Consider the following 25,740-nt stretch of genomic DNA (forward strand, 5'->3'; position numbering starts at 1 on the left):
ATTTGTGCGTGTTACCCGCTTAGTCCCACCATTACATTCTTGTATTTGAGAAAATGTATGTTTATAATAATTATTTTATGCTTTTGATATGGCATTGGAGAATGCAAATCTAACTTGGAAATAGAGACAGCATTACCCCCTTGTTCTTTTAATGAATCTTCCAATTATTATCACTAGATATTTTGATGTAATTTAATGTCTTCATATTTGACATGGTTCTCCAAGAATCTAGAAATAACTTGCAGTCAAAAAGAAAGCTGAATAGAAGAGCCTCTGTTCAAAAGAAGAAGAAGAAAACCGGTCGCTATTCAAAAATCTTGTTGAGGGGGAATACACGCGCGCGCGCACGTTTTGTAGGTTAATTTTATGGGGAATTTAGTACCAAAACAAACTTAGACAAACATGTAACAAACAGCTACATACATTAATTCGAGAAAGTAATCTATAAAACTAATTGTAAAAACGAAAAACACGGGCTAGAAAAAAGCTTGCTTGTTTTGCCAACACCAGAGCCGGTTCCCAGAGAACTGCCTTTATTAACAGTTCTCCCTTGCAGAACAGCTGAAGTACTGATGTTAATCAAAAAAGATTTCACGGAGACCATAAGAGAGCATCCAGTCCAATCGACGGAACTACAGAGACCGCTTCTGTTCCAAGCCGAACAGCCTTAAACCGCACTCTCCACGTCGCATTACGAAAGCGGGGTGGGGGGAGGCGTAAGACATAACAGGCGGAAGTGGCGCTGTTTTGCCCCGCGTCTCTCGGTTGCCAAGGTTTCCGAGAGGTACTCCAGTGTGGGCGCCGGGGTTGGTCTGTGCTTCCCGTCTCGCGCTCGAAGAAGCAACGCCCCCACCATCACCATGGCTTCGGCTGGGGCGGGGATGACCGAGCGCGAGCGGGACGGCTGCCGGGAGCTGTTGGAACTGCTCCAGACCGACGATCTGCTGGCGCTAACGGACACGGTGACCAGCCGCCTCGTGCAGCCCAACAACCGCCAAGGTAAGTTAAGAGCTAGAAGAACTCGGTGTCCTGATGAGAGGCTGAAGAAGGCATTTTGGGCCTCCACTGGAAAATACTTTTTGGCTTGAGATTCATAACCCAGCCTCGTATTTCTTCGTGGCCACTTGGCGCCGACCTCTTCCTTACCAAAATGGGATATTAGTTTCCTCTCCCCCTTACAGGTCTAGGGTGCAGTTCTTCAGGTATACCAGAAATATTTGGGCCTGCGATATCCTTGAGCTGCATTCACACGTGATGTTTCTCTCCCTCCCACTACTGGAGAGGGACAGGTGTTTTGCCATAGAAATCACCCATTAACAGATCCCTGGACTGAAAATACAGTAGTTTTAAAGCTGACACCAGGCCCTGTGGCTTCTATTCCTTCTATTCAAGTGTCTCTTTAAAAACCTTTGAAGAAAGAGTGGTGGCAAACAGCAGCTGATGTGGAACAAACAGTTCTTTATTTGATATCCAATTTCTGGCCATTATGCTTAGCTGTAATTTATGGAAAATATATGATTCTCTATATTTTTGAAGCACTATTTGCCTAGTATTGTGCTATGGGTACAATACTAAAATGCCCACATCTTTTCCAAAAATGTTTTAAAAATAACGTTTTTGGAACTGGTGTTCCTCTTCTCAATATGAAAAGATTCTTAAAAGTACTGTGACAGGAATTCAGGAATCTGGAGACAATTTATCATTTTGCTATGACAAGTATTTCCTTTTAAAAAAGAAACTGTTGGAATAAAAATAAGTATATCTTACACAGAACTGTAAATTGCAGTAGTTTTCCTAGCCTGCTACAGAGAAAAAAATCAATGTCAACAAAACTATTAGCTGTACATTTGTTTGTGATCTGTTTTTCCTTGTGGTCTTCTGACAAAATGTGTTTCATAATTAAATATATCAGCAGATTAAATTAGTGTATGTATCATCCCAGTATAAAACAGTTTCTTATTTTGCTAAGATAGTTTTCCATTTATCTATAAACAGTAATATGTCCCAGATATAAAGCAAACCATTATGATAAAATCATTTTATGCTCTCTATTGTTACTTGACTGATGATTTCATACAGCTGCATAAGTAATAGTGGCACATCTATATGTTAAAGTCTGTAACTTATACGTAAATTGAAATTAAAATATTTGAGTAATATTAAAGTGAGTGGTATTCATGACCCTGCAATCTTTGAGAACCTTCTAAAATTCTATTTAATAATAAAATTTGAAAATGCGCCAGTTTCATTCAGTTTTCTTCTGATTGCCAGGGTAGCAGAAATGTCAGTTTCCAATCTTTCTTTACATCCCAAAGAAAACTTGTTAAAGTGTTCTGCTCACATTAACAGTGTGTTCTACTAGTCTATATTTCAGAATACACCAAATAAAGTAATAGGCTAATGTGCATAATAGTAGAAATGGGTGACTCACTAGAGGCAATTTTCAGAAGTTTGTGAAAATGATAATATGGTATAAAAATAAAGGGTCAGAAGAAGTAGAAATTGCTAATAAGGATTCAGAGTAATATGTAATGGTTATTTAAAATGTTTAATGAAGCATACACCTTAATCTAGCCCCCCTTTTTTCCTAAAAAGTAGTACTATAATTGACTGTTTTAAGTTAAGAATTACAATGCACTCAGAATGTAGGAAGTTGTTTTATTTGTGTCACATCATTGCCTGTCTAACCCAATATTGTCTGCATTGATTGGAAGTGGCTCCCCAGAGGTTCAGTCAAGAGTTTTTCTGAATGGAAAAAAAAAAAAAGCTACAGAGTTATGGATTATGAGTGGCGGTTTTGTTTCTTGCATTGGTAACCAGTGGGGCATTTCATTGACCGTAGATAACATACTTTTTTTTTTTCACTAGGGATCATGAGACTTGATTATATGACCTTTTATTTTTCAGTGGTTGAAAGAGCTCTACCTTTTCAGCAAAAATCACAGGAAGCTGATGCTTTAATCCAGAATTATTAACAATGAAGCCTAGCAGACCTTTTATAGTATGGCCTTTACTGTGCTGAGTCTCCTGCTAACCTTTCCCTAATACAAAATTCCTTTAACCTCAGAGAAAGAAGGAACAGCAGCAGTGGCAAAACTGCCATCTTTACGCTACATATTTATAATTCAGAAATATATTTTTCACAATTTTAGATGGTTTACAAGTATAATCACATTACTAATTTTCTTTTGCAATAAAATTATTAACTTTAGGCAATATATCTATTTCTGAATTTGTTTATAGAAGCCATACATGCCATTTTGCTGTACAGTCAAAGTGCTGAAGAGCTGTTGAAAAGAAAGAAAGTATTTCGAGAGATAATCTTCAAGTACTTGGCAACAAAAGGAGTTATAGTACCACCTTCTTCTGAAAAACACCAGCTTGTTTATCGCGCAAAGCAGTACTGGGGTGAAGGGCTGAAAGTTTGTGCTTCAGAACAAATACATGAAAATCCTGGTATACAGGTGAGGTATATAAGTAATATTTTAGGAAATGCCAAACAATATTTTTTACAGTTATATTTAATTATTGAAACAACAATATACTATTTAAATTGTTCTGTGGATTTGCTAGGAACATATTTGTGATTTCTTTCTTTTTTATTCATTGTTAGTTCTTTCACTTTAGCTTTTTTTTTGTTATTTTTTTCCTACTGAAATGGAATTCAAAAACATTAAAAACAAAATAAAACCCTTTACTTGATACATGCTTGTTTTATTTGTTTCCAATAAATATCTTACTAAGTACAAACCAAATAGGCTGGTCTTGTAAAGTTATACGTTTTATATGTAGTCCTGAAAAGATGAAATACTTGCATTCTTTTCCTGTCTTGATATATCACCCACACATATACAGATGTTGCATTATAACACCCCATCACATGCTAGGCATTTCTGTTAGTGCAGACTAGTAAAATCAGTTGTACGCTAACAAGGAAGCTAGCATGGAAAAGTACCAGCAACAACCTGGGGAAAAGCCTCAAATTTCAGGAGGCAAGCCCCCGCAGCTTGTCACGTGCTCAATCGGAGCACATGATCTCTTGTGTTTCATGTATTACCATATATGGTTATGGGCTTGTATTAGGTAGTGTGACGTATATATGCTTAACCCAGCCCTCTGATGTACTAACCCAGCCCTCTGATGTACTCAATAAAAGAGGTTTCCAGACTTCGGTCTGGGCGCTCTCACCCCCCTCGAAGGAGAATCAGTTTGGTGTCTTCTTTCCCCTCACTCGTGAGAGGCCTGCGGTAACTGCGTGAATGTTACATACACACATTAAAATGTCACTGTGGGCAATTAACAGATTAAAAATAAAAATATTCAGGGTCTTCAAATAAATAAGAAAGAATATACATAATTCACAACACCCCTTCAAATTAATCATTCACATTCACTCTACAAAATCCATCTAAATGTCTTATTTGATTCTGAATTGATATAGGTGAATAAGTGTTTTTGAGATATTGTTAAAAGAGTTACTGAATCTAATAACCAGTCTATATAGTTTAGAGGTATATTTCGTAATATATTTTACAATGGCTTTAGTAATTTGAAAGAGGTAGATACAGAAAATAACTCTTGTCTCCTCAGTGGTAACTCACTGGGTTTAGGTGTGAAAAACTGCATCTTGCCCTATTACTGTCACTGCTTTTTCTAAGAGAGTCATTTTCAATATTAAAAGATTAAATCAATTCAGATACCATCTGGAAAATACCCAATGTAATTGCTTGAAAGAATTTTAAAGTAGATACTTCCAGGTGCTTTTCTAGCTTCTTTTTTTGCAGAAGTCATAAACATAGTGACTTCTACCATAGAATTATTTTAGATTTTGAAAAAAGTGACATGCAGTGTATAGTTTGTGTACGATAAGTAATGGTGAAGGGACAGGAAACGTATTCTGTGAAGCCTTTCAGAAACTTGTTCGAAATGCTTCATGAAGTAACCTTTTAAATGATTTGCACTGCATTATTTGTTCTCTCTCTATAGAACGTAAAAAACAATAAATTATATACAGTAACATATAAAGCTTCCTTTTGTTTTATAAAATGGCTCTGAATAAATTAAATATTATTCAGATCTTTAGGTAGTCCATAAATATGGTGTGTACATTATAAATACTGTTTCAAAGCAGGGACTATATTTCTGTTATTGTTTCATTCCACTTCACTGTATTTTTAGGATCTTTTTAATAATTTCTTGTTATTGCATAAAGTAAAAGTGTTTATTCTATTTTGTGTTATTTTTTATTTTTCAATAAAATAAAACAATTTTTTCTTCTTTTTATCTTCTGTCTAAAATTAATTCTTCCAATAGGTTTGGCCCCATTAGTATTTAGAGATCGTTTTAAATCATCATGGCTTAAAAAAGCCCTAGATAAAATTCAGCTGCTGGGCTTCTCTATGAATAGTCTGTGCTTATTAGGTTCTGATAATGCTAGAACCGCCCTAAAAGAACATATTTGGGATATAGATCTCCAAACAAATTTAAGTAAGATGTTACACCTCAATATTTATAATTTTCTTCCAAAAGGGTTTGTTCCAGCCTCCTATTTATCATCCGTTATAATTTTGAAATTTTGTAAGGCCTTCACCTCAGCCACATTGTATGCTTTTCCCTCAGCAGTTCTTTTTGGACATTTTAAGGGCACTCCTGTGTACCTTCAGTTATGCCCATGTGGTGATGTCTCAATAGAAACTCTAAGCCATATGCTACTGTACTGTTCCCTACATACGGATTGTAGACAGACCTTTATATATCCGATCTTGAAGAAATTTCCAGGTAGGGAGTATGATTTCTATTTAATGTTACTTCTTTTAGACAAGGACCCAAAAATATTTTCCCAAGTTGCCCAGTTTTGTGCTTAGGTTTGCAATTTCTTATAATAGTATTTTATTTTGATTTATTTCAGTATCTCTGTTCTTAATTACATTAGATCCTATTATACCTATTGTTCTTCTGTTTTTTATATACTGTATAGTCCTTCTAATAGATATTTTGATTGTATCTGGCCTTAGGGCTGTAGTAAAATTGATTTTGATTTATTTTTTAGAAACCAGAAGATGGAGGAAAACAAGGAGGAGATCGAGATGAGAACAAAGAGTGTCACAATCTGGCAGAGGAATTTTGTCAGTGGTATTTTGGAATGCTGAACTCTCAGAACCCATTGATTGGAGAACCACAAGAAGAATGGGGACCACAGCATTTTTGGGGTGATGTAACCCTAAAGTTTTGTTACAACACCTCTGAACAAAACATAGAAGAGTACTCAGGTGCAGAATTGGTGAGCCTTCGCTTGCTGTCATTAGTGAAAGAAGAATACCTCTTCTTGAATCCCAACTTGAATGCAGGTGGCCTAAAGTGTACAGTTTCGCCACATGGATTAGTTGTGGTGGCAGTAGCTGGCACAGTTCATAGGAGTAGTTGTTGTTTGGGAGTCTTTGAACAAATCTTTGGCCTCATCCGCTGCCCATTTAGAGAGAATACATGGAAAATCAAGTTTGTCAATCTGAAGATAGTTGGACAGAATGCCATGGAGCCTGGGACCCATATGGAAAGTCCTTGCATAAAATATGAGCGAGAAGAACTGCAGGAATTTTATGTGTCCAAGGAACTTGCTTTGATTGAGCCTCAAAAATATTGAGTGTTCTGTTTTGCTAAATGAAGGAGGAAAGTTTGTGGGCCTTGGAAAATACAGCACAAGAACATACTCAAAGCATTCAAGTAATTGTTTTGCTTCTGTTTTCTGAATTCATGCTTTCCTACTAGAAGTTAATCCAGAATAGTGAACATAGAGATTTGCTGCTAGTAATTGTTGGCATGACTCTTGCCCCCCAAATTTACAATTTGCCAAATTACTTTGGCAGATTACTTGTTAAATGAGAGGGGAAGAAAGGTGAGAAGATGCCTCCTGCCTTCCTATCACCCACTGCTAAGTATTGGTGTGTATGGGAGTGAATAGGCAGAAAGAAGCAAGCATAAATGACAAGGGTAAAGCATAGGAGATGGAATATTGTCATCTTGACTGCAGCTTCCTTATTTTTTCTTAGGGGTAGAAGAATGCAGAGGTGTGATGAATCTATTAAGTTTGCAAGAGATTCTTTTGCCAAAGACTATGTATCTGGATCATTGTTTTGTGACAATCTTTTTTTTTTTAAATATATGTCTTCTACTGTAAAAATATGCTAGGAGAGGCAGAGTCAACACTTGTGCCCAACTGTTATAAAACAGTTCTTGTTAGTTGTTATTTTGCACCTGTCACTTAATATTTTGCCTTAGAATCAGCTAAAATTAAATGGTCATTGATCTCAGTTCAGTTATTGTTTATATTGAAGGACTTAATTTTAAGTCTTAGTTAAATAACTGTTCACATCTTAATCTCAGGGTTGTACAAAACAAAGCATTTTTAATTTATAGTAGAATTTTGTGTTAATATAGAAAGATTATTAAAATGGTTGTTATTTAAATCAGTAAGTATATGCATGAAATAGTTATAGCAGTGCTACATTTACTAGAGGGTTTTCATGGAAAATTTATAGAACAATATTACTTTCCTCTATAAAATATTTTGAAATTTTCTGTCTTATTTCATCATTTGTTATGTACAACCCTTATTCATGTAGTTATTTACCTATAAGAAACATACTTTTAAAAATATAGGACAGTTGTGAAATTAAGAAAACAAGTATTTGATTTGTGCAGTTATTACATTAGTTTATTTCACTTTTACTACATTTTATTTTTTTATTTTTCATAATAAAAGTTGTAGTCTTCAGACTAATTATAATAGGACAATATTCTTACTACAAATTATTGTGGAAGAAATTTTAAGACTTCATTTTAACTCTTAAATTAGCAGTATATTTTTAAAATTTCGATTCTTCATAAAGTTGGTGTTTGAAAAGAAACAGGGATTACATTTAAGAATTCTAAACTTTTCAGAAGTTTTGAAAGTTTTCAGAACAAACTGCTTTGGTTCTGTCTTTTTTTTTTTTAAAAAAGTAGGAATTTCCCAAAGAACAAAAATAGTAACAGCTGCCAGAACAGCCAGAACAAAATTTGTAAACCATATATGAAAACTGAGAAATTAAACCAAAATATGATTAATTTATCTCATTCCACATATGTATGGTAGACAGTATATAATTCTACTTTGCTGCCTTCACATACTGTGTTAAGGTACACATTTTCATAATGTGTATTTCAGAGTTATGTTTCAAATAGTTTATCAAATTTTCAGCTTCTGTAATCATGTAGCCAAATAGCTTTAATCATATAATGTCACATAATTTAAGCTGAAGCATCTTTTCTGGCATTGTCAGCTTTGTATCATCCAGTATGTATTTCCCTTGAATGATTAGTAGTAATATAATTAATAGAGAATGTTTTAGGAAAATGTACATTTTGGCAACAGCTTATTTCATTGCAGTAGCTTGACTGTTTCCAAGAAATTACCAGATCTTTGAATTGGTTGATTTAAACAGCTGTGGACATCCTCTTATAAAAACTTGTAACAGGACAGTACAGGTAGTCCTTGCTTACCGACCACAATTGGAATCAGCAACTCTGTTGCTAAGCAAAAAAATCACATGACTGCACCAGACTCATGTCACTTCCATTTCCTACTTTAAGTGAGTCACTGCAGTCGTTAAGTGAGACATCACGTGACCACAACTTGTGAATACTGGCAGTAGGTTTGGGAGTTGATTTTGAGTCCATCTTCAACCCAAAAAGGTCCAACTAGCTCATCTGTAATAATACCAGCCTATACCAGTACCCCACCTCCACCTTGCTGGCATCTGAGTCAAAGTGGAGCTCTGTGCCTGTTACTGAACCAGCCACGGGCCCATCCATCTGATCTGTCAAGAGTCACTCTCATCTCATCAGTCCATAAAACCTTTGAAAGATCTGTCTTCAGATATTTCTTGGCCCAGTCTTGCCATTTCAACTTATGTATCTTGTTCAGTGGTGGTCGAGTTTCAGCCTTCTTTATCTTGGCCGTGTCTCTGAGGACTGAACACCTTGTACTTCTGGGCACTCCAGGTAGGTTGCAGTTCTGAAACATGACAGCACTGGAGGATAATGGGTTCCTGGTAGCTTCACGTTTGATTCTTCTCAAATCTTTGGCAGTTAATTTGCGTCTTTTTTTCTCAACACGTTTCTTGCGACCCTGTTGACTATTTGCAACAAAACGTTTGATGGTTCTGTGGTCACGGCCCAATATCTTAGCAATCTCAAGAGTGCTGCATCCCTCTGAAAGAGTTTTTACAATTTTTGACTTTTCAGAGTCAGTTAAATCTCTTTTTTGGCCCATTTTGCCTGAGGGAAGAAGCTGCCTAATAATTTTGCACACCTTGATATAGGCTGTTGATCTCCTTAGGCCACACCCTCCCTCATTACACAAATACACATCACCTTATACCCAATAAGCATTCAGGTTTCCACAGCTTGGAGGTGGAAAATGATGATATGGTCAAAATATTCACTTGCCTAATAATTGTGCACACAGTGTAGGTATTTAAATGTATTTTTGCAGTTAACTACAATGTTTCTGCATCCAGGTAAAATTTATCACCACTGGAAACTGAAATTGGATGTTGTATCAATATATTCCCACTCTTGCCCCTTTTTTATTTTGGACCCTTTTTAAGTGCTTGTACTGTTAGCTTTTTATCAGTTTCTTTTTAAATCAAAACGTATAATGGAATGTAAAAGTTGGAAGGCTTCTTGGAGGTTGTTTAAGCCAACTTTATGTCTATTGTAGGAAGCTACTCCTATATTACACCTTGTTTCCAGCTAAGGAAAGTCCACCACCTTCCAGCTCTTACCATTAGAAAACTCTATTTCCCTATGATTTAAGTAAATTGTTCGTTGCCCTCTGGGTATCTTCCAGTTTGTCAATATCCTTCCTAAAATGCAATGCCCAGAAATACTCAGTATTCTAGGTGTGGATACCAAATAAAGAAGAGCAGTGATATATCTTAATCTTGATATAATACAGTACTTACATCAATAAGCCTATGTTTGCATTTGTGATTGCATTTTTTTTTTTTTTTTGCAGCTACATCACATAGTTGAACAGTACAGAGTCTTGAACAGAACCCTGTAGTATGCTGTTTGACACTTCCTTTCAGCTTAACCTGGAACCATTGGTACATGATTGTACAATCTGCTCTGTATCTAATAGTGTTGCAGGCCAGCTCATATTTTATCTTTTGCTCTGTTAGGATAATGTAGGAAACTTTGTCAAATGTTCTGTTGAAATCAAGGCACGTAAGCTATGTCCACCACATTACTGTTAACTAAACCATTCACTCTACCAAAAAAGATCAGGTTTGTTCAGCATGACATCATTTGGATAGGCCAATATTGGTTCTGTCAAATAATGCATTATTTTTAAATGTTAAAAATAATCCGTTCCACCGTTTTGCCAGATATCAACATCAGTTTTGTAAACTACCTGGGTTCTTTTCTCCCCATCACCAGCTTTTTGAAGAATAGCTCTGAGATGACATCTGCAAACTCCTTCAAGGCTCTGATGTAACTGAGCTGGTTCTGTACAAACTCATTCATGGTAGCTCAGTGTTTCCATATCTTTACTCACCTTGGATTGCCACTTTCTCTCTGTACAAATTGTTCTGCTTAGGTCCATTTGAGCACAGTTCCCATCTGGGAAGAAGACTAAAGTGAAATAGGAGTTCTGATTTCTCCCTGTTACTGTTACCATTCTCTCATCTTCTATTAGCAGCAGGCCCACAGCTTGCTTTTTCTTCTCTTACTACTGATACAGCGGAAAAGGGTACTTTTTTTGTAGTCTTCAACTTTCTTTTGTGTTTAAGCTTTTCTAATTTGATTTCTGAAAATATTGGCTACCATCTGGTACACTTTCGTGATCACATCTATTTTCCATTCCTTATGCCTTTTAACTCTTAGCTCAGTAGAAAGCTCCATATCTCTCTGTCTCTACTCCCAATGGTATTTTAAACTCTGCCTCCTTCATTTTTTCTTCTCATTGAAATAGTGTGCAATAGTACTCCCAATATCTTATTTTTGAGAAAATCCTAACCTTGCTACACTCACTTTGTACAGAGGATTTCTGTCCATAAGATCCCACATAGTGCTTCTCTAAGCTTGTTGAAACTGGTTCTCCTGAAATCTAGTATGCACGGTATGCCTATGCTCAAAATTCACTTTCTTTAGTATCTGGCACTCATGACATGGTCACTTCCTCCTAAGGTTCCACTGTTTTTACTTTATCAATCAGCTTTTCCCTATTAGGATCAGATCTATGCAAGGCAGTTCTCTTGTTGGTTCCTCAACTTTTGAAAAACAATTTTTTGTGACCATGCATTCTTGGCAGAGTTGGCTTTCCAGATAGTAGAAGTCTCTCCTCCCTGAAAGTTCTGTAATCTAATCCAGGAGGACATTATCCATCTTCTGCCAGGCTTGATTATAGCACATCTCTACAGTAATTTCATTGGTATTTTCCTCTTCCCTTTATTTTTACCTGAATGCTCTTCACTAGATCCTTATGATGACATTCCTAGATATCTACATGTAAACACTTCCTAAACATATAATGCCTCTACTCCACTTTTGTCAGGAGGCGTATTCATTTTGAATGTGGTATACCCTTCAATTCTTGCATTCACGTCATGAATGTCATCCTGCCAGTTTTCAGTAGTGACTACTAAATCATATTTGCCTTTCTGGAATAAAGCATTTAGTTCTTGCTGTTTGTTTCCCATACTTTAAGGATTTATACAGAAACACTGCAGATCTTGGGTCATATAACTTGATATATTCCTTCCCATGTATGCATGCTCATTACTGGGTGCCTTCACTACCTGTATATTACTTCTGGTCCTGTCCCCAGTACTTGCTGTCACACTATTTTGTGGACTCTCTTCTCCCTCCCTTCAATTAGGTTTGCAAGGTACTTTCCAAACATGCACTTCATAATCTGTATGAGGTGCGGCTGTTCTCTTTCTAGGAGTTCCCCATGAAAAACACTCATGATCAAAGGATCCAGACCGTTTGCATTGGCACCATCTTCATGTCCAGTGATTTACTTCCAGTATTTACTCACTTCTTAGGCTGTGCGCTTCAGAAAGGACTGAGGAAAATGTCAGTCATGGCCTTCCTCCTCCTCCTGCCCAGTGTTTCTTAATCCTTTGTAATGTCTTGCAGCTGTTTGACTCTGGGAGGGGTACTGAATAAACTTAACACAATAGAAAATGAACATTACAAAAGATAAGGATAAAAATAATACAGGATTTTCACAAACCAGTCATCCCCCAAGGGGTCCACCATCTTCTCTAGCCCACAGCCTGGGGGAAAAGGCAGGCTTTAAGGGGTCATTTGAATAAGTCAGGGTGGGGACTATCCAAATCTGGGGGAGAGGATATTCCACAGGGCAAATGTAATGACAGAGAAGGCCCACTTCCTGGTTTCCACCCGATGATACAATTTCATCAATGGACCCAGAGCATGCCAACTCTTAGTTGTATAGGATGGGCACAAACTAGGGGAGACAGGTCCTCGGTTAACTATGTCCTATGCTATGATGGGTTGCAGTTTAAGAAAAATACAAATATGGCAAACACAAGTAGTATCTAGAAATAAAAAGGACTAAGAGCTGTTGGATCAGCCTTTTTCAACATGGGCCCCTTAGATGTTTTGATGTACAACTTCCACTTCAGCCAACATGTTTAGATATGATGGGAGCTGTAATAAAAGAAAGACACCTGTGTTGAGAAAGTCAATCAAGATTAAGCCTAAATGGAAGTATGTGTTGTGATTTTTTAAAAAAAGTTTGTACTTCTTCAGATGTTCTGATATTTTGCTGTCAAAAAAAACCCAGGAGGTGACCTAATACTATAGGCTGCTTGTATATAGCAAAAAAAAAAAAAAAAAACACCTGCAGAACTGTCTGGATCAATTGCCAAATTGGAATAATGCAGAGAAAGCTTGTGCAGTTCTTTTACTTTTGCTGTGCTTAATTCAAGGGCAGCTTTACCTTTTGCTAGTCCCTGACCAATCAATCTAGTAGGCATCCTGCTACAAACCAATCTGGTAAGCTTTTCCTCCATCTACACCAATCAATAGGATGGGGGGAGGGAGGCGCTGAGGTTAAGAACAGTATTCCATTGCTAAATAGGTATTGTGTGAATCACAAGAAGAGGTAATGCTAATGTGGAGCTCGTTTAACACATGACTTATTCATACAATCAAAAATGCTCAATGCATTTTAGTGAGGAGAAAAGAATCCTCAGAGTGTATTGCAGAAGCCATTTTGAAAGAATACATTCCTTCTGGATGGTGTGGATATAAGACAATCCCGGGGGATGGCTCTGTTAAATGTGTTGACTGTTTTAGATTACCTATGAATAAATCATCAATGTGAGTGAGAGAGCACCACCTTGAGATTCACCTTGCGTTGTTGTTTTTTTTTAACTTGCTTCTGCTGCTGCTTTTTAAAAAAATATTAAACAGTGAATTGATGCAAAGTTGCAGTCTCTTGTGGTAGAGGTGCTCATAGGAGTAAGTCATGTCAAATTCATGTCCTGAAAAATGTAAGGGAGAATTGAATAGCTATCTAGAAAGGGAGGAGGAGAGACCAGACATGCATCTGGCAGGAAAAAGTACTAATCCTGCTTTTAGAAACAGAAAACTGTTATTGACCCCATTCATCAATAATGCAAATGCTAGATATTTCCTCTGTCCCGATTACCTCTATCGGATAGAGACAATTCACCTGCCATTGATAAAAATCTGAACTCAGCCTTGTTTTTCAAAAGCTGGCCTTCTTCCAGCTGGTCAATGATGACAAGCTGTGATTAAAAAAGAAAAAAGAAAAGAACTGTTTTGGTGCTAGGGTATACTGTACACGGAAATGCTATCCATGACAGCTGTCAGAGAAAAAAAGAGAGTGAGCTGGCTGACAACAAAATTTCAACTGACCTGTTAACTAACCCCTGTCTGAGAATCAGGATCCCTATAGGCTTAGGACTCAGACTGAAATAGAGAGCATTGGGCTGACAAAAGAATAGCACACTCTGTTTCATTGTAACAATCATGTCAGTGGGAAGATTGGAACAGGAGTTGCTTTCCATCAGCATCTGTTTGCCTGTATTTACATTCACTCTAAATAAGAAGAATGATGTCATCATAATTGGAAGAAAAATAAGGAAATTTAATTGAGCAAATGGAGTAAGATACACAAGTGAAGTGGCTATCAGAAGACTGGGACCTGCTGCATAAATACCTATATATTTGGTAGTCATTGGCTAAATGTAGGCTGATTGCTACCAAAAAGTTAACAGGATGCTGGGAAAATTTTATCTGTGGCTTGTTAAGTATTTCAGAAATAGGAAAACTACCAGTGATGCAGATTACAAGACTGAAAGACCATGTAAAAGAAAAGACACCAATTATGGAGAACCTTAATTATTTGTCTTCACTGTTGAAGACGTAAGAAAAGTTATAAAAAGAATGAAGACTTAATTAAAATTGTTGGGCCTATGCTATATTGTCACCAAGAAAACAACAACAGAGTGTCCATGTAATCACCAGAAATAAAGCCCCTTTGATTTTGCTAAGTATATTAAACATATACAAACATATACAAAATGTGCTTAGCTATTTCTCATTAAGATCTATGGGGCTGAAAAATGCTTAGCAAAGTATAACATGGATTTTGTAACCAGAAGGTCCCAGGTTAAATTTTCATAATCCCCAAATTAAATTTTCATATTCTTCATAGAAAATAATTCCAGACTTTGAGGTTATGAAAGATTTGAGGCTGCAGGATTCATCCACTGATTATAATACTGACCATTACAAGCTAGATAGACCAACGGTCTTTACTGTAAGGTTTGCCCCGTTCGACAGAGAAACTCCCGTGACACGTGTGGTTCACAAAAGAGGTTTACTCATGCGTAACGTAGCAGTCACAAGCAAAGCCAGGACTGGCTTGGTACATTTACATTACTCCTTTATAGTTGTCTCAATCCCCCCGCGGGCCCCGTTGCTAGGTTACATATTACAAATTAGATTGCAGATTGCCCCCTGTAATCCCCCGCTTCTACTGGAATGGCAGGTTCAGCCCAGTTCTCTTGTTTCTTTGATTGTTGTTGCCTGTGGTGTGGTCGTTGCCTTCGTTGAGGCTTCTGTCGCGCGCCCAGCCGGGAGCATCCCCTCGCGCGCTGATCTCTTCCTCAATTCCGCGGCTCTCTCCTTTGTCTATAGCGCCCGCGGCCCTCTGGCGTTAACACAAGGCATCCGCTCCAGATTAGTGAAGTGGCGCCAGGTGGCCCATTCATTAGCTTGCGGTTTCGCATTTCCTCTTTCTGCGCTAGCGCTGGAGCGGTGAAATTGACTAAAGCGCGTCTGGGCAAGTTCCTAGGCGTGCAGTGCCAGCTGAACCTGACATTTACCAGCTTTCACCAATGACACCCTTCAGAGGTATTGGGACTCCAACATCTGGAATGCCCAATATGCAGGTAAATCAGCAATTAGAAAATCTTAAATATCTCATTCCATGTCACAAAAATGTTCACTTGTTGATTTCAGCATGTTTTGCTTTTGCTAAATGCACACAAATAGATCAAGCTGTCCTGCCTCCCCCAGCTCATTCACAAGCTTTAAATCAAAATTCTATGGGTTCTTCAGATAAAGGTATAATAAATGCAGTTGCTTTTTCTTGAATCTGGTGATTGCACAATTTGTTTTAATGATGTTTATAAAGATCGGTAGTAGCTCTGCATGCTCGAGGCAGAAATTTTCTCCATCACCTTGGAATGAAGCTGAGACTTCATTGTACTTGTGTTGGCAACTCTCCTCCAAAACAAAGAGCAGAAACAAATGCACACAAAGTCTTACACAATCACATACACTGCTTCCTTACTATCATTCAGTTCAGACCTAGCAACAGAAGCCTGTTCCAAACACTTTGCTTGTGTACATTAGACAATTTTTGCTTTTTCCACCTCTCCCCTGAGAGATCACTTGATATTGATAGATTCATTAGAGTTTTAAGGAATTCCCACAATTGCCACTGTGTGGAGATGTTGCAGCACAATCCATGAAGCAGCCATGACTTGTATGCTCATGCAGCAGTTGAATTGTCACCATCCAAAGTGATTTTCCCATCAATTCTATCTTAGTTTCTCCTAAAAAGCTTTGCCTGCATCTTATTGAACCAATATATTTGGTAACACAGAATAGGTTACTAATGGAAAGGCAGTTCACCTTTAACCTGTTTGTCAGCAGTGAATCCAAGAGAATTTATATGCAAGGGGTTATGCTAGTACTGCTGTAAACTGAAAGGATGGGAAAATACGTATATACTGTATTTCTTCTCATGCATATGTGAACTGAAATGGTTAATATTTCAGTGTTGGTTTATTTCTATCAGTTCAACTTTCTATGTATTCCTTATGGATTTATTTTTCTGACAAGTTTCCCTAAAGAATTCTGTATGTGTGCTTGAGAGAGTGAGTACCGTGGTGATGGTCAGTAGAAGCAACATACTGAATGTAAATTAGTCTTACATCTGAACAAGTAAAGTGCTGATGATAGAGCTTATTCTTATTAAATATTTATTTATATGGAAATCAGGCTCGGAATAATGGCATAGCAGCAATAACAACTGATAACAAGAACAATAAAGGCAGGTCATCATTATCATTACATTGTTCAAGAGTGTGGTAAAGGTAACTTTTCAGTGTGTGTTTTTTATTCATTCTGCTCTCCTTTCTGGGAGTTTGTAATGTTCAAACAGTAAGGGCACTTCCATGTTAGATTTTGATGCCAATTTGAAAGTAACTGTTAATTTCAGCAGTGTTGGAGAACTAAACCTGACTGATTTCTAGCTCAGCTGCAGATTACATGAATTTACAGCAAAGATAGTATTTTCTTTTGCAACACTTGGAAATGTTGCAACTCCACAGAGTTTCCCATTGGAAGGAATGTCTGCTTTGCTCTATCTTCTGGCTCCTCATCTTCAGATGCCTCAGCAGATCCTTCATGGGGAAGGCTTGACACATTGGCTTGACACCTTTGCAGCAAAAATCTTCTTCCCCTCCTCCTCCTCCTGTGCACACAAAACATGCACATATAATATGAACTAAGGACCTGTATGATTTTAGCCACTTAATTCTTTTAATTTCACTTTTCTACAGAATGAGCATGAGGATATTTTCTTTTCTTTTCACTGAGCTCAAGGTGATGTACTATTTGTCTGACAATTTCTGCTCCTGGATTTGGCATTAGAAGCAGTGGTATGGATGGCAATAACTAGCTTGAATCTAACTTGAAAAACAGTGGTGGTATGGAATGGAACTTAATTAACATTGCTTATTTAGAGTGCCAATCAAATGATTTACCTAAAAATGTATTTTTTTCCGAATTACATTATCTATTTTTTTTTCTTCTTATGCCTAAAAAGGACAACCTACAGTACACTGAAGTCAGTAAGCCTTTCCCAAAGATGTATTCCAGTAGCAGCTGAAATGGAGAAAAAAAAAAAAACTCCAATATATTCAGTAGAAATTCTATAGATTACATGAAATGTATAAGACATCAGATAAAAAGCATGCCATTGATATAGTTGAAATATTTTTTTCTCTGAGGTTTTAATTTATTTTATTACACATTTGGGGACTTTTTTTTTCCTTTCCAGTTTTGTAATTTCATTATTTTATTATAAAGATTCACTTACCTTTGAATGATACATTGGGAGGGGGAAATGCACTGAAAATAGTAGGTTAGAACAGTTACAAAATTAAATTGATTTCATCTAATTAAAATTTAATTTATTTAAGTATAGTTAATATGATTACTTCCCATCTATTAAATAATTTCCCTGTTTTTGTATTAAAAAACCTATTTGGTGGGAACTTTTGGAGAAGCTTCCACCAAAGCTTTTGGGTTTCACACAAGACTTTGGGGAAATGTAGTTCTAAAAGCTTTGGAATTATTTATCTCAAAATATCTTCCAGGGAATTTTTAAAGAGCTGTTTTTGCACATTTTTGTAGGCTGAGAAAAGGATTTAAACTTCTGGGTCTTCCTATTCACCTGCCATTCCTGAAGTCCTTTGGGAACCATTGGCTACTTTCTGTGTTTTTTTCTTCACCTTTTCCTCTAAAGGGAAGAGCAAGTTTCAGTTCTCCCCAGATTCCATGATGAAAACCACCAGGCTTTGCGCAGCATGCTGAGGGCCACTCTCCAAATATAGGCAAGAATAGGATCCAATTTTATGCTGGTGGTTCGTATTGTTCTTGGGTGAAAATGTGTCATAAGCTTCCAAAATATATATCAATCAATCAATCAATCAATAGCAACTGAAATTACTGGGGAGCCTGTGGGGACTGCAAAAGTTATGCTGGTAAGCCTTAAGTGTCTGGTGGGCTAACTTTTTGCATCCCTGCTTTGCATTTATTTTTATCCTTTTCTTGTTCCTGGAACAACTATTTCTAATCCTACTCTGTTGTTTTAAAATGCTAGATAAGCCCAAGTGTTTATTCACAGCCATGGAGACTTCAAAGGCCAGCTCCTTGGTTCTCAAGGGCTGGAAATAATGGAAACTTTCACCCTGTTGCCTAGTCAGCTCATAAATCCTGTATCTCTGTCTTTCCACTTACATGGCTTTGACCATCAGACTGTTACTGGATATTGATTATGCAGTCTCATGTCTTTGAAGACCTGACCTGATTGTATTCTCACCAAGAGACCCCTGTAGACCTGACTACTTAGTTTGTTTTCTGTAAGAACCTGGACTGATTTATGACAATGTAAAACATCTTATGAACATCCCCTGGAATGTTTATATAATTATAGAATTAGAAGGGACTTTATAGGCATCTGAGTCCAAGCCCCCTGGTCAGTTCAGGAATTCAAATTAAAGCATCCTGACAGATGGCTGCCCAGCCTCTATTTGAACGCATCTGCAAAAGGGGAACTAGTTTTCTTCCTGGATAATTGATTCTACTGCTCTACTTGAAATACTAATATTTTGTTTTCCCCTAACATCCAACCAAACTCTGATTTCCTGAAACTTAAGACCATTATTGTTGATTTGCACTCTGGGACGATAAAGAATGGGCTCGGCCCTCTTCTGTGTTATACTTTTATTGGAATATAGTAATTTTTACAGGTACATTAGGATTTTGTTGAAGAATTTTGGAATTCTTAAACAATAATTTTAATCAGTAATGGAAATGGATACTAACTGTGGAAGGCTGTTCAATGGAAAAAAAAATCAAAATCCAATCAGTTTTGTCTTGTTAGTACCAGGTTTGGCTATTATGAGAGATGGTGAAAGATTAAGATTGTTCCCTGACTGATTTGGGTGACAGCAGGCTACTGGAGGGGTGTTGAGGGATTATAAAAGTTGAATGGATTAATTGGGGTGAGAGTTGCCAAAAAATCTCTTTCAAGTGCAGTCTAGGAGGCTAGTGGTTTTTGGTGAGGGGATTGAATGCAGAAGAGTATATTGATTTGATAGAAACATGGAGAGATGTGTGAATAGGGCAGTAAATATGGACCCCCTTATGGACTATGGAAGATGGGAGAGCTGGGGATAAGATGGGAGTATGAAGGAAAGGATGAAGATCAGAGTAGCAACTGATATGAGAGACAAGTGTGGGCTGTTTCTGAGGACCCCCTGATCTTGACCCAAAAGCCAGCTTACTGCATCTTTGGAGTCTCTGGTCTTCAGTTGTTATTGCTGAATTGCAAGATCTGCCTGCAATAAATCTCTTGTCATCCATGATATTATAATGGATGAGAGGACAGATCTGGTTTGTATTAGCAAGGGTGGATCTTCTCTTTTCAAAGATGTGTCTTTCCAGTTTTGGGTTTGGTATCAGCCATGGACCCAGGACAGGGGAGAAGGTGTAGCAGTTGTCATCTGGGAGACCCTGATAGCATCCAGAGGAACTGTTCCATAGCTACCTAGATGTGAAACCTTACTTGTGAAGGTGGACCACAGGGAAAAGTTTGGATTGCTATTGTTGTACTAGCCTTTATGCTGTATAGCACAAAGGCATCCCTGTCAGAGTTGGTGGATTTCATCTGGAGCTGGTAATGGGATTCTTCAGAATTATGGTTCTGGGGGATTTCAACTTGCCTGCCCTGGGACAGGAGTCAGAGGCAATCTTGGAATTCATGGCCACCGTGACCTTGTCTGAGATCATCCAGGGCCCAAAGCATATGGAATACTAGATCCATTTTTTGCCTCACGGTGGGTGTGATGTGATCTGAGGATCTGGGACATTACCATATATCCCTTGTCATTGTCAGATTACTCTTTATGGCTATGGAGTTGACTGGGGCCACCAGCCTCTTCAGAGAGAATGAACCTATTTGATTTGTCCAGCCCAAATATCTTATGGAACCACATACTTTCTAAAGGGCACTTGAGGTGTTTCCTGAGACTACAGTGACCATTTCTGTTGACTTTTGAGTCAACAACAGCTTTTGATTTCAACAGTTTTGGACAGGATTGCACCTGAACAACCTTTCCTGAATCTAGAGGGTGCTGCTTGGTTTATTATTTTTTTTTAATAAAATTTTTTATTCTTTACAACAAACACAAAACATATATAAACAAACAAAAACATACAAAAGCATAAAAAAAACATCTTCCATTTTATACAGTGTGTCAACCAGTTACCAACTCGTTGGTGCCCCTTTCATAATCTTAAATTCTCATATCATCCATTCAAAATATACTTGTGTACTTATCAATTAACAATTATTAATCATTCATAGCTAGTCTATAGAATCATTTATTACAAAAAATTTTAACTTTCAATAGGATTAGTAGTACATTTTCTATTATAAAATTTCCTAATCCATTACATTACTATATTTTCTCATCCAATCATTAATAAAACAAATCCCATGTCATATAAAATTACTTATCTTCTTACTCTAATTTCAAATCTCAATTTAACTCATCTCTGCACATTCCATAATTTTCAGTAACTTCCTCCTGCATAGGTACTTTTTCATTCTTCCAATTCTTAAAAGTTACAGTTCTAACCACTATCAAAACATACTTAATTCTTCACTACATGTTTCAACAAAAATGTCTCTAGTTTAAAATCTATATGTTACTATATCCAACCATGTATGAATTTTAGTCTAATCTCTTAAAACATTTACAATCAAATACAATTTTTAACTATATATCTCAGTTTTATACTTTATTCCAACGCTTGCATAGTTTTAAGTTCACCCTTTTCATTCAATATCCCAAAACATCTAGCTGTTTATTCCTTTTTCTATATTATTGGATAAGAGAAAGCAATAATAAATGTCCTTTCAAACATTCTGCTTTTTGAAGCTTCTGTCAGTTCCATCATTGTTGTATTCCCCTCGTTTTTTCTTTAAACATCTGAAGTAGTTTCTTTCAATATTGTTTTACTTCTTCTTTTTATGCATTCTCTTAGTACGATTTTCCATTATAATCTTGTATAATCTTTTTCTCACCCTCAGTACCAAGAACAAGTCTGTCCCTCTTCATTTATCAGTTGATTAACCCTTTTAATTCTCAGTTTATAAGCCTCAAAATAATTCTGTTTAATGTTTCTGATTTCTTGTGCTATTTCTTCCTTTTCCATTGATCCCGTTTTATGTTTAATTAAGTCCATTTTAGCTTTAATATCTTTTTTTTCTTTTTTTTGCGGAAATTTCTGCAGCTCTTCTTCCAGTTTTTTATAGTCATCCTCGATAGTTTAAAAATCTTTTTCTGCATTGTGTTTCTCGTATAGTCTATTATCTTGTATAAACCTTCATTAAGTCAAAGGATTCTTTATCTTTGTTCTTGCCAAGAGAAAGAAGAAAAAAAGCAAAAGAAAAAAAAAAGAAGAGGAGGGGAAAGGCTAGGTCTCTTTAAAAATCCAACTTGGGGGGGGGCAATAGAGAGCAAAGCAGAGCTTCTAGCAGAAAGAAGAGCTACTGCCACTAATCAAGGCTCTTGTGACTAACTCAAACTTTCCATCTTGAATTGTTTTCAAAGTCACTTTCAACTCCACTTTCTTGTTTATAGTTATTCGGATGGCACCTGTATAAACATGCACATCCCACTATCTTTTTAGAAAGCCCAGGGTCCTTGAGCATACGTCACAATGGAAAAAAAAGGCACTATGTCGAGCCTCTAGATGGCAGTGCAACTTTCTTTCATTTACTTTCTCTTAACTCCACTTTCCCCATTTCGAAATCAAAAAATATAAATTTCTTATAACAATAGAGAAATCTTAGTCAAAAAAGAAGCTTAAGATAAAGAATTATTGAGTATTGAAAAGAAAAAGCCAGTCCAGTTAAGAATATTTTTTTTTAAAAGAAAAACATCTTGCCAATTCCACTAAAAAGGGAAAGTTAAAAAGAAAAGTTTTTCCCCCCTTTTTTTTTTTTTTATAAGGCTCAATCTCGCCGCTTGATCCACTTTTCTTCACTTTTAAAAATCTCTTTAAGTTACTTAAGGTGTTCTCTAAGAATAGTTGAATAGTAAAGGTCCATCTCACCCGGTTGACACCCCTCTCTTTCTTCTTCCTTTGGAGCTGTCCCGGCTTTCGCAGCCATTAAATGGCTGCCTCTCCTCCGCCGGCTTCAAGAGCTTCTCCTGGGATCAATCTGGGACTTGTGGCGTCCCTGAGATCCGCGGGACGCGCCCTTTGCGTTCGCCATCTCTACGGGACGGCTTAGGTCCATCGGGACCGTCCGGGGGGGGAGATATCGACTGCGATCCTGGGAGCCCAGGATCGCCCGCCGTATCGCCGTGACGCCAGCTCCGCCCTCCCTGAGAAGTTTTCCTGCTTGGTTTATTGATGAGCTGTAGGAGATGAAGTGATTCAAGAGACTCCCAGAATTATGCTGGGAGCAAGGAACAAATCAGACTGAACCCAAGTAAGAGTTCATATTTGGGCCTATACTATGGCAAGAAGATTGGCAACACATCAATATTTCTCCACTTCTTTCACATATATAGAGATCAAAAAAGTAGCACCCTTTAAAGTGACTCAACCTTTAAGGTGTTAGGGTAGGATAGGCATTGTGGGCCATCATGAGGAATTTTCCAGGCATTTTTGAGGAAGAAATCCATTCAGAATTGCATGCTAGCTGAGCAAGTCTTGTAGGGATAACAGATGATTTTGCAAGGTTATCTGAGTGGATTTTGTGCATATGACTAAGAAAGTGGGTGCAGTTCTGTGTGACATTGGTTCTTCCACCTGTAATTTGGATCCCTGCTCTTCCTGGTTAGGGAAAGCCTCCAGGGAGAGGCTTGGTCAGGGTTAGGCTTATCCTTGAAAGAAGGGCTGATGTTGCCTGCCTTGAAGGAGGCAGTGATAAACTTCTCAAGAATTATTGCTCAACCCAAAAATTCTTAACGAGCCTCAACCTTCCCTTTCTGTGGAAGACTGTTGAGAAGATGGTGGGGGTGCAGTTTCAGAGAGTCTTAGAGGAAATGGATCCATTTCAGTTCTGTTCCAGGCCTGGATATGGCAACTGAGATGAAACTGATTGTACTTGTGGATGATCTCTGGCAAGACCTTCCTGATGTTGTTTGATCTCTCAGCAATCCTCTGTACCCTCAATCATGTTATCCTTCTGGACTATCTGAAGGTTGAGAGTGGAGAACATTCCATTCCATTTGCCAGGGTTCTCCTCCTTCCTAAAGGACAGGTCCAAGAGATTCAACACCACAGAGACTTATGCCTTGGCCCAAATGAATATAGGATTGCTCTTCAGTATCATAAGCAAGCTGGATGTCAGATTAAAGGAAGAATGGCCTATCCAGAAATGACTGAAATTGCTCTAATCTTAAGCATTTGTTTGACTTACTTAAAATAGGAAAGATAAATGTTGATCTAAACTTGTCTAAGTTATCTATGTACAGTGTGATTTCCTTTTTAAGGATGTCGAGCCACCACTCAACATAAATAAAATGATTTCACACCAATATATTTCATCTAAAAAGGATAGACCACATTTTTTCTATCAATAACAATGCAAAATGAAATGGTTGATTCATTACATTCTCTTAATCATCCCTGTTGGGTAAAGTCTGCTATATTGGTTTCACAGTGAAATACTTTGCATGCTTACTGATAAGTACCCCCACTGCCTGCCACCTAAAATAATCCAGCCAATGGCCCCAAAAATAAATATATTCACCAGCTGCCTTGGTGCAGGCACAGCAACAAGTCCACCAGAAATGGTGACAGCAGCAGTGGCCTGGCCTCTGGCCCCTACACTGAAGACATTTGCCTATCTCTGTTCTAAATGAAGATAAATTTCTGAAATAAATCAGTTGATGGGAGATTGAAATCTTTACTGCTTTCAGTGATTGTATCTGGATTGGCCTTTGGCCATTTATTTTAAATTAGAACTATCTAAGAGGGTCAGCTGTGTGCTATAGAATTAACTTAATATGTAGTCTGCTACTTAGGAACCTAAAATTTGAGGAAAATCTTCATAACTAATAGCAATAATACTGAACAGCGATACAGTTCCTCAGCTTCAGAAAGTTGAGAAACACTTTTATGTACTTCCTTGAGGATGCTGAATTATATACCTAAAACATGGGATTGATCAATTTATGAAGACCTTTGGACTTACTGAACTTAGACTGTAGAGAAAATAAATTATCACTCTGGACCTAAACTCATGGGCTGAAGAAATATGTTCACTCTCAGCCTTTCAACTAGGTCTTTTTTTTATATAACAGATTGATTGGTATGATTCTGTGTAGATGCATTGGAATTCTCTGAGCCTGAGAACAGGAACGGATGCTTCCAAAATATTGCAGAAGATGGACATTCCTTTTGTATTTTCTCCATGGGTAGTGATCTCTCCTTGAGTCAAGAGACAGAAAAGGTATCAAAGACATCAAGGAGGCCCTTTCTTAACATACTGATTGATAAATGAGGGCTAAGGTAACATATCCAGTTTCCAAGATACTGTAATTCCTTTTTCCTCGCAATAACTTGCCCAATGAGAGTCTGTGAGAATCCAGCTTTCTTGTTGTGAGCTACTGATAGGACTTAATAGTGGACAAAGTTTAATATTTTTTTAAAAATATATTATTGCAATAAAAAATAAAAATAAAAAATATCCTACAAATTTTTAAAAATGTAGTCCAATTCCTATTGAAATCAGATACATTGTTTAATAGCATATCTGACATGAATTGTGAAGTATAAAACTGAGATGGTTCATTTTATGCCACCCATGTTCCTAATAACATGCTGATGTATGGATTCCTGCATTCAGGGTTATATGTTGCTTTTGAGCAGCCGCTCCTGACATGATGTTCTATAGATGTGCATGCCTACATGTTGGCTGGGAATGATGGGCATATTGTCTAACATTCTGCAAAACACTACATTAGACAAAGGAAGTTGTAAAAAATCAAACATTATGCCCCATGTTTAATGGAGGAATAAACTCAGTAGGCTACATCCTCATTTTAATAGAGCTGGATATGTTGTTTTATTCTGTTACTGATCTCTCCATTGCACTGCAGTCTTTTTGGTTCCTGTATGAAGAAAAGGTCCCATGAGGGGCCTGGTCATAAGGATACCTACTGTGACATTAGCCTTTCCATCTGCTAATCATTCGCAGTGCATGTCAAAGCCAACCCATTATATCTCCACATTACCTTTCCATCTGTTAATCTAAAACACTTTTAGCATGATGTTGTCTATGTGCTTCTGTGCCTGGAACTACTAGAG

General features: G+C 37.3%; 2 protein-coding genes across 2 annotated transcripts in view; one reads left to right on the forward strand and one right to left on the reverse strand.

Moving 5' to 3' along the window:
- Positions 1-714: 714 nt before the first annotated feature.
- CUNH3orf38 (chromosome unknown C3orf38 homolog) lies at positions 715-13,481 on the forward strand. The gene is made up of 3 exons (XM_007423788.3): positions 715-999; positions 3,244-3,464; positions 6,050-13,481. The coding sequence occupies exons 1-3, from the start codon at positions 861-863 to the stop codon at positions 6,638-6,640; spliced, it is 951 nt and encodes a 316-aa protein (XP_007423850.1). The 5' UTR covers positions 715-860; the 3' UTR covers positions 6,641-13,481.
- A 1,391-nt stretch (positions 13,482-14,872) lies between these two features.
- LOC148215107 (uncharacterized) overlaps positions 14,873-25,740 on the reverse strand; it is a 137,551-nt gene continuing 126,683 nt past the window's right edge. The window contains exon 5 of the mRNA XM_088144516.1: positions 14,873-17,092. Within this exon, the coding sequence (XP_088000642.1) occupies positions 16,884-17,092 (209 nt within the window). The 3' untranslated portion in view covers positions 14,873-16,883. The remainder of the gene's footprint in view (positions 17,093-25,740) is intronic.

The sequence above is a fragment of the Python bivittatus genome, unplaced genomic scaffold (assembly GCF_059951505.1).
Source record: "Python bivittatus isolate LINGU-HERP-01145 unplaced genomic scaffold, Pbiv_v1 ctg000350_np1212, whole genome shotgun sequence".
NCBI lineage: Eukaryota > Metazoa > Chordata > Lepidosauria > Squamata > Pythonidae > Python > Python bivittatus.

Coding starts and splice junctions, on each gene's coding strand:
- CUNH3orf38 (XM_007423788.3), top strand. CDS start 861: ATGGCTTCGGCTGGGGCGGGGATGACCGAGCGCGAGCGGGACGGCTGC. Junction 1,000..3,243: donor GCAGCCCAACAACCGCCAAG/GTAAGTTAAGAG, acceptor ATTTGTTTATAG/AAGCCATACATGCCATTTTG. Junction 3,465..6,049: donor ATGAAAATCCTGGTATACAG/GTGAGGTATATA, acceptor TTTATTTTTTAG/AAACCAGAAGATGGAGGAAA.